This window comes from Esox lucius, chromosome 19 (genome assembly GCF_011004845.1).
Source record: "Esox lucius isolate fEsoLuc1 chromosome 19, fEsoLuc1.pri, whole genome shotgun sequence".
NCBI classification, from domain to species: domain Eukaryota; kingdom Metazoa; phylum Chordata; class Actinopteri; order Esociformes; family Esocidae; genus Esox; species Esox lucius.
The window spans coordinates 4,605,498-4,619,056 of NC_047587.1; the positions used below are offsets into that span (position 1 = coordinate 4,605,498).

The window sequence follows — 13,559 nt, forward strand, 5'->3', positions numbered from 1 at the left end:
CTGCGCCTACGGGTCGGGGATAGGTCTCTCACTGTTGTTTGTGCCTACGGGCCGAACGGCAGTGCAGAGTACCCGACCTTCTTGGAGTCTCTGGGAGGGGTGCTGGAAAGTGCTCCGACTGGGGACTCTATTGTTCTACTGGGGGACTTCAACGCCCACGTGGGCAACGACAGTGACACCTGGAGGGGCGTGATTGGGAGGAACGGCCCCCCTGATCTGAACCCGAGTGGTGTTCAGTTATTGGACTTCTGTGCTAGTCACAGTTTGTCCATAACGAACACCATGTTCAAGCATAAGGGTGTCCATCAGTGCACGTGGCACCAGGACACCCTAGGCCGCAGGTCGATGATTGACTTTGTTGTCGTCTCATCTGACCTGCGGCCGTATGTCTTGGACACTCGGGTGAAGAAAGGGGCGGAGCTGTCAACTGATCACCACCTGGTGGTGAGTTGGATCCGATGGCGGGGGAGGAAGCTGGACAGACTCGGCAGGCCCAAGCGTACTGTAAGGGTCTGCTGGGAACGTCTGGCCGAGTCTCCTGTCAGAGAGATCTTTAACTCCCACCTCCGGCAGAGCTTCGACTGGATCCCGAGGGAGGTTGGAGATATTGAGTCCGAGTGGACCATGTTCTCCACCGCCATTGTCGAAGCGGCCGCTCGGAGCTGTGGCCGTAAGGTCTCCGGTGCCTGTCGAGGCGGCAATCCCCGAACCCGGTGGTGGACACCGGAAGTAAGGGATGCCGTCAAGCTGAAGAAGGAGTCCTATCAGGCCTGGTTGGCTTGTGGGACTCCTGAGGCAGCGGACGGGTACCGACAGGCCAAGCGGGCTGCAGCCCGGGTGGTTGTGGAGGCAAAAACTCGGGCCTGGGAGGAGTTCGGTGAGGCCATGGAGAAGGACTATCGGCTGGCCTCGAAGAGATTCTGGCAAACCATCCGGCGCCTCAGGAGAGGGAAACAGTGCCCTACCAACGCTGTTTACAGTAGAGGTGGGCAGCTGTTGACCTCAACTGAGGATGTCGTTGGGCGGTGGAAGGAGTACTTTGAGGATCTCCTCAATCCCGCTGACATGTCTTCCATTGAGGAAGCAGAGGATGAGGGCTCAGAGGTGGACTCGTCCATCACCCGGGCTGAAGTCACAGAGGTGGTCAAGAAACTCCTCGGTGGCAAGGCACCGGGGGTGGATGAGATCCGCCCTGAGTAACTCAAGTCTCTGGATGTTGTGGGGCTGTCTTGGTTGACACGCCTGTGCAACATCGCGTGGCGGTCGGGGACAGTGCCTCTGGGATGGCAGACCGGGGTGGTGGTCCCTCTTTTTAAGAAGGGGGACCGGAGGGTGTGTTCCAACTATAGGGGGATCACACTTCTCAGCCTGCCCGGGAAAGTCTATGCCAGGGTTCTGGAGAGGAGAATACGGCCGATAGTAGAACCTTGGATTCAGGAGGAACAGTGTGGTTTTCGTCCGGGCCGTGGAACACTGGACCAGCTCTATAACCTCTACGGGGTGTTGGAGGGTTCATGGGAGTTTGCCCAACCAATCCACATGTGTTTTGTGGATTTGGAGAAGGCATTCGACTGTGTACCTCGCGGCATCTTGTGGAGGGTGCTTGGGGAATATGGGGTCCTGGGTCCTTTGCTAAGGGCTGTCAGGTCCCTATACAACCGAAGCAGGAGCTTGGTCCGCATTGCCGGCAGTAAGTCAGACTTGTTCCCAGTGCATGTTGGACTCCGGCAGGGCTGCCCTTTGTCACCGGTTCTGTTTGTAATTTTTATGGACAGAATTTCTAGGCGCAGCCAGGGGCCGGAGGGTGTCAGGTTTGGGGACCACACGATTTCGTCTCTGCTCTTTGCAGATGATGTTGTCGTGTTGGCCCCTTCTAACCAGGACCTTCAGCATGCACTGGGACGGTTTGCAGCCGAGTGTGAAGCGGTGGGGATGAAAATCAGTACCTCCAAATCCGAGGCCATGGTCCTCAGTCGGAAAAGGGTGGCTTGCCCACTTCAGGTTGGTGGAGAGTGCCTGCCTCAAGTGGAGGAGTTTAAGTATCTAGGGGTCTTGTTCACGAGTGAGGGAAGGATGGAACGGGAGATTGACAGACGGATCGGTGCAGCTTCTGCAGTAATGCAGTCGATGTATCGGTCTGTCGTGGTGAAGAAAGAGCTGAGCCGCAAGGCGAAGCTCTCGATTTACCAGTCAATCTACGTTCCTACTCTCACCTATGGTCATGAGCTTTGGGTCATGACCGAAAGGACAAGATCCCGGATACAGGCGGCCGAAATGAGTTTTCTCCGCAGGGTGGCTGGGCGATCCCTTAGAGATAGGGTGAGAAGCTCGGTCACCCGGGAGGAGCTCAGAGTAGAGCCACTGCTCCTCCACATCGAGAGGGGTCAGCTGAGGTGGCTTGGGCATCTTTTTCAGATGCCTCCGGAACGCCTTCCTGGGAAGGTGTTCCGGTCCCGTCCCACCGGGAGGAGACCCCGGGGAAGACCTAGGACACGCTGGAGGGACTATGTCTCCCGGCTGGCCTGGGAACGCCTCGGTGTCCCCCCGGAAGAGCTAGAGGAAGTGTCTGGGGAGAGGGAAGTCTGGGCATCCCTGCTTAGACTGCTGCCCCCGCGACCCGGCCCCGGATAAGCGGAAGAAGATGGATGGATGGATGGATGGATGGGCAACTCCTAGCAGGAGGTATGGACAGAATGTATGGAGCCCATCAGTAACAGGCATCAGTCCCAATCTATCGTAGTCAGCACATCTGTGTTGTGTTAAGTTTCTCATGCCCATTTCCTATCAAGTGGTTGGTGTCGTTTATTGGTTGGTGTTGAGTAATGGTTGGATTTTTGTTGTGTATTGATTGGTGTCGTGTCTTAGTTGTTGTTGTTTATTGGTTGGTGTCGAGTATTGGTTGGTTTTTTGTTGTGTATTAATTGGTGTTGTGTTATGTATTGCTTAATGTTGTATATTGCTTGGTGATGTGTTATCAATTACTTGATGATATGTTTGGTGTGAATTGTTTGCTGTTGTGTTTTGTATTGTTGGGTGTTGTCTATTGTGTGGTGTTTTTAATGGTTTTAATGGATTTTAATGATTTACTGGCAAGGTGGGAAAGTGGCAAGGTGGGAAAATTGAAAGTGGCCCTTTTTGTATTGTGAGAAAAAAAGACAATAAATCTCCCTTGTGTTTTTTATTGGTTGGTGTGTCTCTGAACTACTGAAACACGTCACGTATAGAAGGTTTTTATTAATTCAGTTTTTGTATCACTCTAATTTAGTTTACTATTAAATATTGTTACATTATAGAGGTTAACCATGTGTGTCCTTTGTGCGTTTTTAACAAACTTGAAGACGCACGTGTGTTACAGTTCTGCCTAATTGTCCTAACTGTTGACCAGGGGTTTTACTGGTTGAATCAAAGTGATTTTAGAAGGGTTTTTAAACCTCCATCTGTTTGTGTTCTAGGTGGCTGGAGTCTGGAGGGTCAGTGGAGTCAGACTATAGGTTATATGGAAGTCATGTTTATTTTGACTAATTTGCATAATTTGTCAAATGTTTACTCTGCATGGTTTGTATGTTGCAATGGAACCAAAGTACATAGACAAGTGCCAGTAAAGACTTTAACTGTGAAGATGAAGTGCTGTCTGGACATTGCTCACCACTTTATTTCAAGCATGCCTTATTTATTTAATGGTTTGACTGTCCATTCTTTTTGGTCTGTATTTCACCCAGCCTGCTCAACCAGCCATTTTACAATTGATCAAATTGGCACAACTGTTCTATGTACCAGTTTCCCAGAACACCAGACACACCATTGTAATAGTAAAGAAGAGTCCTTATACACATTAGGCAAGAATATAACATTAAAATATATATAAAACACTGCTGCCACAATGATGACTGTTAAGTATTTTCTCAACTTCCTGTATGGTTAACATCTATAGCAGTTTGACTGGCAGAAAAACAGACAGACAGAAACATAGAGAGAGTCAGACCCCAGGCAGAGCCAGCCATATCCCTAGAACTTAGAATCAACATCATCATCATCATCTTCCGCTTATCCGGGGCCGGGTCGCGGGGGCAGCAGTCTAAGCAGAGATGCCCAGACTTCTACCTCCAGCTCTTCAGAGGGGACACCGAGGCGTTCCCAGGCCAGCCGGGAGACATAGTCCCTCCAGCATGTCCTAGGTCTTCCCCGGGGTCTCCTCCCGGTGGGACGGGACCGGAACACCTTCCCAGGAAGGGAGGCATCCGAAACAGATGCCCAAGCCACCTCAGCTGACCCCTCTCGATGTGGAGGAGCAGCGGCTCTACTTTGAGCTCCTCCCGGGTGACCGAGCTTCTCACCCTATCTCTAAGGGATCGCCCAGCCACCCTGCGGAGAAAGCTCATTTTGGCCGCCTGTATCTGGGATCTTGTCCTTTCGGTCATGACCCAAAGCTCATGACCATAGGTGAGAGTAGGAACGTAGATTGACCGCTAAATCTTCACCACGACAAATGCACCTTAGTTCAAAATTTCCATAACAATGGTGTTCTTGGGGTTGTACTCATCCTTCTTCTTCCTCCAAACACGGCGAGTGGAGTTTAGACAAATAAGCTCTATTTTTGTCTTATCAGACCACATGACCTTCTCCCATTCCTCCTCTGGATCATCCAGATGGTCATTGGCAAACTTCAGGGGGACCTTGCGTGCGCTGCAGGATTCTAATCCATGACGGTGTAGTGTGTTACTAATGGTTTTCTTTGAGACTGTGGTTCCAGCTCTCTTCAGGTCATTGACCAGGTCCTGGCGTGTAGTTCTGGGCTGATCCCTCACCTTCTTCATGATCATTGATGCCCCACGACGTGAGATCTTGCATGGAGCCCCAGAACGAGGGATACTGACCGTCATCTTGAACCTCTTCCATTTTCTAATAATTGCGTCAACAGTTGTTGCCTTCTCCCCAAGCTGCTTGCTTATTGTCCTGTAGCCTATTCCAGCCTTATGCAGGTCTACCATTTTATCCCTGATGTCCTTAGACAGCTCTCTGGTCTTGGCCATTGTGGAGAGGTTGGAGGCTGTTTGATTGAGCGTGTGGACAAGAGTTTTTTATACAGGTAACGAGTTCAAACAGGTGCAGTTAACACAGGTAATGAGTGGAGAACAGGAGGGCTTCTTAAAGAAAAACTAAGAGGTCTGTGAGAGCCGGAATTCATACTGGTTGGTAGGTGAACAAATACTTATGTCATGAAATAAAATGCTAATTAATTATTTAAAAATCATACAATGGGATTTTGTGGATTGTTTTAGATTCCGTCTCTCACAAAATCGGCAATGTATCAAATACTTCTTCTCCTCACTGTAGCTCTGTGTTTGCTTTAGGATTTTGCTGCCTCATCTTTTTGACAATTGTGTGAATCTCATCAGGACAAGGGGACATTTCCCAACATAATTTGTATACATTCTTTCTAGAAATGCTGCAAACTTCTTTAGTGACGTCCAGGGGTGAGCAGTAACGCGTGACAAGTAACGCAAATGATTAAAAGTGATTCGAACTTTATTATTTAGTAATGCCAATCTAGCTAGCTAGATTTTAGTTGAAAGCAATTGCTGCAAACCAGTTGGCTTAGTTGCAATGCAGTCAGTAATTCCACCCAAGACCTGACTTACTAACAACATATATTTGATTGACAAGATGTATTGAGCATTACTACACAAGATGATTATTATAAAAAAAAAAATATATCAGTAACAAGTAATAATCTTATTTGCAACAGAGATTAATAATAGAAATACAGTATTATTTAATTTTGCAATTTATTTAGTTTTTCTATTCTGCATTTCTATGGGCTCTGGAAAACAAATGGCCATTCAAGTATTAAAATGCAGTCTGCGTTTGTACTTTCTTAAATAATTGTTCCTTGTTACTATGGCGTTATAATGACATGAACAAAATATGTAACTAGTACTCAAGTACCTTTCTGACCAAGTACTCTTTTACTCTTACTTGAGTAGTTTTTTCAGGTGGTACTTCAACTTTTACTTCAGTACATTTTAGGACGAGTAACAGTACTTCTACTTGAGTACAGATTTTCACTGTGCCTATAATTTAATCTACATTAGAATTTTTTAGAGATCCTAAAAAATTGTTTACAAAGCATTTGTAAGTCGGTCAACCAAAAGTAAAGGTGAGTATAGGGAGAGCGTTATAAGGGGAGACTTCTGAGTGAGGTTTTTATAACAGGACCTATTATATTAATAACATTGAATATATAAATATAAAAATAACACGTAATTACTCAAGTAAGTCTTAAGACAGGTGAAAGGGATCTATCTAAAGCCCAAATTTAGATTTTGCACTAGGCACATCATTTCCTGTAAACCAACTTATGGAATTGGTTAAAAAGGCTGGAGGAATATATTAATATTAAATTAAAATATAATTTTAAACACAAAAAATATATACTGTAATTGCAAGTAAAATTACATATGTATTGTAATGGTATATATATATATATATATATATATATATATATATATATATATATATGGTTAATAACTATGTAAATTATGGTAAATTAATACAAATGTATTTATCAAAACCAGATATTTCTCTTTGGTCTTCAAAAGCGATCCTGGATTGGTCTGACTGACCAAGATAAAGAGGGAACCTGGAAATGGGTGGATGGTACATTACTGACCACAAGGTGAGAAATGATACATATTTCATGTTATAAGGAATCTTTAATAACAAAAATTATGTATTTCTTTAAATTATGTTCATAAAAATGTGTTTTCTGTTAATTATATCATTCCAAATGCTCTAAAGATGTTTCAACACTTACCAAATACAATTGAAATATGGAAATACCATGAAAAGTGGAAGCTTTTATTTTTTCACCTCTGAAGTGTCTGACTGCCTGGTTATGTGTCATTAACCCTCTAGGTACTGGGATCCACCACAGCCTGATAACTTTCATTGTGCTGAGATAAACTATAGGACAAAAACACATTCAGAGACATGGAATGACTTAAAATGTGAAACAAAACATAATTGGATTTGTGAGAAAATGGTGAACAGTGATTTCACTCTCTCTGGCACTCAAGCAGACAGTGTATGAAACACCTAAAGTAACAATAATAAATGATGTTAATCTTTATTTATAGAGCAAAATGATTCAAAATCAATTAACAAAGGGAAATTAGTAAAATTATGAAAAGGCTTTACAATAAAAGTAAGTGGTAGTGATTTAAAAGTGATCACAGAATCAGCCTGGTTTCCTCTGGCAGGCTGTTCCAGAGCCTCGGGGGCCCTGACTACAAATGCTGTCCCCTTTAGTTTTCTGCCAGGACTCCAGAACAGACAAAAGACCCAGAGGATCTCAAAGTATGTGCCTGTAATGTCTGCTCCCTGTGGCACAGCAGCTCCCCTTCCTCTTCTGCGCTCCACCTTGCTGGTGTACCAACTACCAGGAGAGTGATGACAGCGGTGTATCCAGAGGACGCACCTGTTTCCAATCACTGTGTAGTTGTGTTTATATTCTGTTGTTCAGCACCTCACAGATTTTTTTTTTGTCTTGTTGGAAGCCATGTGGGAGGTTTGTTTCATGTTTAAAATACAAAAGCGTTATTGAATACCAATCGTCCTTTTCCTTTTTTCCTTTTACACACTCGGTACACTTGTACCATCACAGTGCCGGCACATAACGTGTAAAGAGGTCAGAGGTTTAACAGGGAGAGTGGCCATCAAGTGCCTTAAAAGTAATCAGAAAAATCTTAAAATCTGTTTTAAAACATCCTGGTAGGCAGTGTAAAGTGGCTTAGACAGGAGTTATTCCCTCTCACCGCAATATATTTACTCCCCATTTCTCCTTCTTCCCTTTTTCATGTTCCTTCACCTCCATCTTCCCTCTCCTTGTTATTTCACCTCCATCTTCCTTCTCGTTCCTCCACATCCATCTTCCCTCTCCTCGTTCCTCCACCTCCATATGAAGTATAACATATTAAAACACAGAGTATTTCTTTCAGCCTAGGAGGAATCTGGTCAGAGAATGTAGATCCTACGGACTTCTTATAGCTTTTTGTAGTTACGTTTATTCACAGAAATGAAAACAAACACACAGAACCAGACACCAGGTGGAGCCATCAACTCTAGAATCTGAGACTTGCATATAGTATTTTAGTTTTTTATTCCATGGCGGTTTGCTAACAAACCTTTCTTTAGTTGGTTAGTCACATCTTAATTCAACCCTTAAGGTGACAATACTGTGTTATATTGCAGAAGTAATATATTATAATAGATGAGTCCATGTGCAGCAGATGCTTCTCTGTCACATAGGAATCAGTTTGGCTCCCTCAGGTGGTGGACTGTGTCATTACAGTCTTCAGAGATATTTTCCAGTGGGCGGTGCTTAGGAAAATGTATTGCAATGAGGGCACTTCAGTGATTTTCACCAAAGTGAATGTAAACATGTATGATAGAATGGAGTGTCCGTCCTTACATCTGTAAGTGTGTCTATGAATAACAGAGGCTACAGAGGTTGTTTGTAGAAACAGGCAGGGAAGATGCTTTGTTATTATTTCACCTGATTCCTGCTTTACGCCTAACGTAAGTATTGTTCGGGAGTTAAACTTTTTTCTTTGTATTGTGGGATAAAGCCCTTTATTTTACTGTGTGCTCCACAGATGGCCTGTATCAAAAATAACAAAGTAGGATAATTGTTTTTAATAATGGAAATGTATAGATGCTAAATATATGTAATTTAAATTCTTATCTCTTAAGAGATCAGAAGTTAAGGGCCTGGTAAAAGTGTGAAAACCTGTTTCACATAGTGATATCGCAATGGGGTATTTCCTGAGATATGAAAAGGAGAAGACAATGCTGCTTGCACTATCCAAGTGATTCTTACACATGTCAACATCCTCTTTTGAGACTTCTGCCTTTGATGCACAGACAAAGAGACAGAGAGTTAAACTCAGAGATGGTCTTCATGCACATCCAATAAAATCACTGGAACCTCTAATTCACATGAAGTAGCCTTTCAAAGAAATAAAGCACTGAGCATCCTTCATAATGTCTGATGCCAAGCCAGATATGAACAAGAAGACTGAGATTGACAGAGGAGAGATGGATGTGAGGGTGGAGGAGATCTACGTCAGTCCAGACACCCAGAGAGATGGAGACACCAGAACCAGAACACATGAGACAGAAGACTCTGATCCACATTATGTACCAGGAGACCAGCGCTCAGGTAACACCACATATACACAAACACTCCACACACACACACCATATATACACACACACAACACACACTCTGTTATGTCCCCTATATTCATGTCTAGTACTTTCCTCAATTCTCCGTTACCAATGAGATTCCCCTGCCGTCTCCTCATTTCTTCTGCATTTCTTGCATTGGCTCCACCTAGCAAGTGTTTTCCACATTCCAACATAGGCTACATGCTACAGTTAAAAGAAAAAAAAAACATCTAAATACATAAACACAATTGACAACATATAAATACATAAATACAAAGCTGAAGCTCATTCAAGAATTAAAAAACAAACACACATTTTCTTAACCATTGACATTAACCACTGACAAATTCAGCTGCAAAACTTCTCACCCACATCAAATCCTGGCAGCACCTCTTAGTACTGCCTCTCAGGGATCTTGTTGCGCTATTTCCTTGTACTACTTGTCTACCTCAGAAACCTCATTGCTGCTATCCCTGCATTTTAGTTGCACATGACACCTTGCACCTTCAATTTACTTGATTGGAGTCATAATTGTCATTTGTAGTAGCTTTTGTCTCATTTCACACCTATTCATTCCCACTTGCACATACATATACTTAATACTTTGTACGTTTGTACATTTTCTGTCCTCTCATATTTGCCTTCATTGCTCATTTAGAATTGCCATTTGCACTTCATTTGCCTTCATTGCACATCTATACATTCCACTTGTAACATACACTTCACTTAAAACTTGTACATTTCCTGCCCTCTTCTATTTGCACTCCTGGTTAGATCCTACAGTGAGGGATTATTTTTTTAATCCTCTGCTGATTTTGTACGTTTGTCCACTGACAAAGTAATATATCAGTCTGACCTCTGTGATTGCCAACAAGGGTTTTGCCACCAAGTACTAAGTCATGTTTTGCAGAGGGGTCGAATACTTATTTCACTCATTAAAATGCAAATCAATTTATAATTTTTTTTTTACGTGTCTTTCTGGATTTCTTTTGTTTTTATTCTGTCTCTCACTGTTCAAATAAACCTACCATTAAAATGATAGACTGATAATTTCTTTGTCAGTGGGCAAACGTACAAAATCAATTGGAGATCAAATACTTTTTTCCCTCACTGTAACTGCATTTCATTGTATGGTACTCATACTGTTCAATGACAGTACATTAGAATCTAATCTTATCTCAGAGTCTCCCACATGCCTTCCTGCATTAGAAGTACTCACTTCATTGTGTATATCACGGTTTACTACACTTGGAAAGACTTTTGAGGAATTCTTGTCTTCACTTACGAATCCACAAGATCACAAATACACACATAAACAGAGACTTGTATTAATGTTTATGTGTCCACAGAGTCTGAAAGATCAAGGAAGAGATCTATATTTGCTGCAGTGTGTCTGGGGCTGGTGTGTGTTCTCCTACTGACTAGGATCATAGTCCTGTCTGTTTACTGTGAGTTCCTGTTATATGGTCACTGACAGAGATGGGCAGAGATACATCAACATTTATTTTAAAGTAAGATACCTTAATTTTAAGTGTATCAAAATAATCTACAAAATATAGCAGCCACACCATGTATCAAATTAAACTACTGTATTTTTGTCTTTTAAGAATACTAAAACAAATTTTACAAGGGATCATGAAATCACTTCGCAAACCTTCCATCTATCTGCCTATTGATCTGTCCCTTCACCAGGACACTGACTCAGTTGATTCCATCTATCAGTCTATTTGATCTGTCCCTTCACCAGGACACTGACTCAGTTGATTAAGTAGACAATGTTTGATAGCACCAGCTTTTCTCAGCCTAAAAAGTCGTTAGGCTGAGAAAACAGATCCCAGTTAACAGATCAAATATCCACACATCCCTGTCATCACCCAGATGAAGGTTCGTTTATAAAGTAACCAGCAGTTAAATTTTTAACAAACAGTTTGCTAATTACGCATAATTGTATCCTAATTTAGTTACTTGGTTCGGTAATGAAGACACTTTGCATTCACAAAACTCACTCAATGACAAACAAGTAATTCTTAAGAAGTTAACTGTTGGCACCTGTATTCATAGGAACACATTTCTAAGTAATTAAGCATTTGATTGTTAATCATAGATATAATAATAAATTATGTGTCAGGCAGTCATACATGCAAAATCATGATCCTACTAAACAGCGTCTTCAGTTAGGGTACAATCTTGTTCCTTACCTCGTATCTTCTGCACAACCGACGAAAACTTGACATAGGCTGAAAGTAACAAGCTAACATTAACTGTGAGGGCTGCACCTCGGGTCAAAATGTTAGCTAAAACATCACGTAAATTGGTTAACAATTTAGCCTAGCCTACTCAAACGAACACGAAATTAACACGAGCTGTTAAAATGTAGCAATTTATGCAAAACATTTATGGAAAGCTGGCAACCTTCACTTTTCTCACCTTGACCTTCATCTTTGGGTTTGGATACATTTTCTGTTCTCCTCTCAACTATTCTTGGAAATCATTGAGTAAGCACCAATCAGAGGTAGCGTTTATTGGATATCATCAAGTAGACATCATGTAAACAAAGTATTTTATACTTGTAAATATTTGTAAATTACAAAATACAAAACACAAAAGAATTGTGATACAAAATATGACGCCATTTTCGTCAAACCTATCAAATACAAATGACAAAATCTAAATTTTTATTGTAAATACATATTTCTAAGGCATGTATCATCAATACTGCCCATTCCTGCTCATTGATCATGATGTAGTTGTAAGAAGTGTTGTTACAGGCTTGGCGTTTTGTGTAGACATTGTGTGTTTGTATTTATATTTGCAGTTAACAGAACCATCAAAGAGAAAGAAGAATTACAGATCCTCAATAAAAACCTGACTAAAGAGAGAGATCATCTTCAGGAAAAGCTCTCTGTGTTCGGTGAGACTTTACCTGTAATTAATTACAATTTAATTAATCAGTCAATTTATCAATTAAATTGTGAATATAAAAATAATGATTACATTTCCATGTGTTCACCTTGGAAATGTTGAAGGATGGAGATACTTTGGATCCAGTTTTTACTTCCTGTCTGCTGAGCAGAAAACCTGGGATGAGAGCAGACAGGACTGTCAGATGAGAGAAGCAGACCTGGTGATAATAAACAGTGAAGAGGAACAGGTAGGAAAGAGAATGTTAAAAAAAGAGAAAATAGCTTTTAAACCATTCGCACCCCCACAAAGCTATTCTCAATGGTCTAGTCCATCATCTATTACCCTGGCTTCCAATTATGATTGTCATTATTAGGGAACATGAACATTGTCACTTGGTGGTATAGAGAGGTGTAACAGTCCAATTCACCTGTAACATTTTAGCATGGGTTTGTATTTGGCCAATTGTTATTTGAGTACCCCATCTCCTTTCATCTCTCCTTTAATCAACTAAGGATATAATGCCCAAAATACTGCTTAAGAATTTGCATCAAAGACGATATATTTATATATTGAGAGAAAAAGACAGAGTTGATCGTGACCTGGTAGAGCCAAATGTCTCATTTATTTAAAGGAACTACAAATCTATTTTTCTCAAAAACAGAGATTTGTTGTTGGCCTTCAAATGGGAGCTTGGATTGGTCTGACTGACAAAGATAAGGAGGGAACCTGGAAATGGGTGGATGGTACAGTACTGACCACAGGGTGAGAAATTATACCATCCTGTGAGGATAAGGAAACTTAATTAGAATAACAAGAATTGCATATTTCTACAAATCATGTTCATTTCTACATAAAATGAAAAGAGGATTCATTTAGAATGATGATTTTATCAACACAATATCTGACTGTCTGGTTCTGTGTGTTGTTAACCATCTAGGTTCTGGAATCCTAGCCAGCCTGATGATTTTCAGGGTCAGGAGGACTGTGCTGAGATATACATTCAGGGAAACAATCCTTTACAGACATGGAAAGACCAACAATGTGAGAGAAAACTTAACTGGATTTGTGAGAAAATGCTCTTTCTGCTTAGTTACTTTCATCCTGTCTGATCATCTGTCCTGAGTGTTTTGTTCCAAACATATTTACTAATAAAGACACATCCTATTTACATCTTGAGATGCAGTAGTAGCGTCCTGTCTTCAGTACTGATATAATAGACACCACCAGACACAGACCGCTGTCGGTTTTATGTTGTGTGGGGGCAGAGGAAAATGTTTTTCCAGTGTATTACCAGTTTGTCTGAGGGTCTGCAGGAGAAATACTTAAGGGGAGAGGAGAGAGGAGCTGGGCCGTGTGGTGGTTTGCAGGGTTTCTTTTCGACAACCTTTCAATATTATCAACTTGTGCATTGATTTACTTTGCATGGT

At 41.8% G+C, this 13,559-nt stretch overlaps 1 protein-coding gene across 5 annotated transcripts in view; it reads left to right on the plus strand.

Annotated features, from left to right (window-relative positions):
• LOC105018159 (asialoglycoprotein receptor 2-like) overlaps positions 1-13,314 on the plus strand; it is a 57,998-nt gene extending 44,684 nt beyond the window's left edge. The window contains exons 1-7 of one of the 5 annotated variants that reach the window (XM_034288508.1): positions 8,392-8,577; positions 9,044-9,220; positions 10,578-10,676; positions 12,044-12,139; positions 12,255-12,379; positions 12,794-12,894; positions 13,070-13,314. In XM_034288508.1, the coding sequence (XP_034144399.1) occupies positions 9,064-9,220; positions 10,578-10,676; positions 12,044-12,139; positions 12,255-12,379; positions 12,794-12,894; positions 13,070-13,241 (750 nt within the window). In that variant the 5' untranslated portion in view covers positions 8,392-8,577; positions 9,044-9,063 and the 3' untranslated portion in view covers positions 13,242-13,314. Of the gene's footprint in view, positions 1-8,391; positions 8,578-8,603; positions 9,221-10,577; positions 10,677-12,043; positions 12,140-12,254; positions 12,380-12,793; positions 12,895-13,069 lie in introns of those variants that run through there. The other 4 variants (XM_034288509.1, XM_034288507.1, XM_013138748.4 and 1 more) reach the window with 4 other exon arrangements.
• Positions 13,315-13,559: the final 245 nt, after the last annotated feature.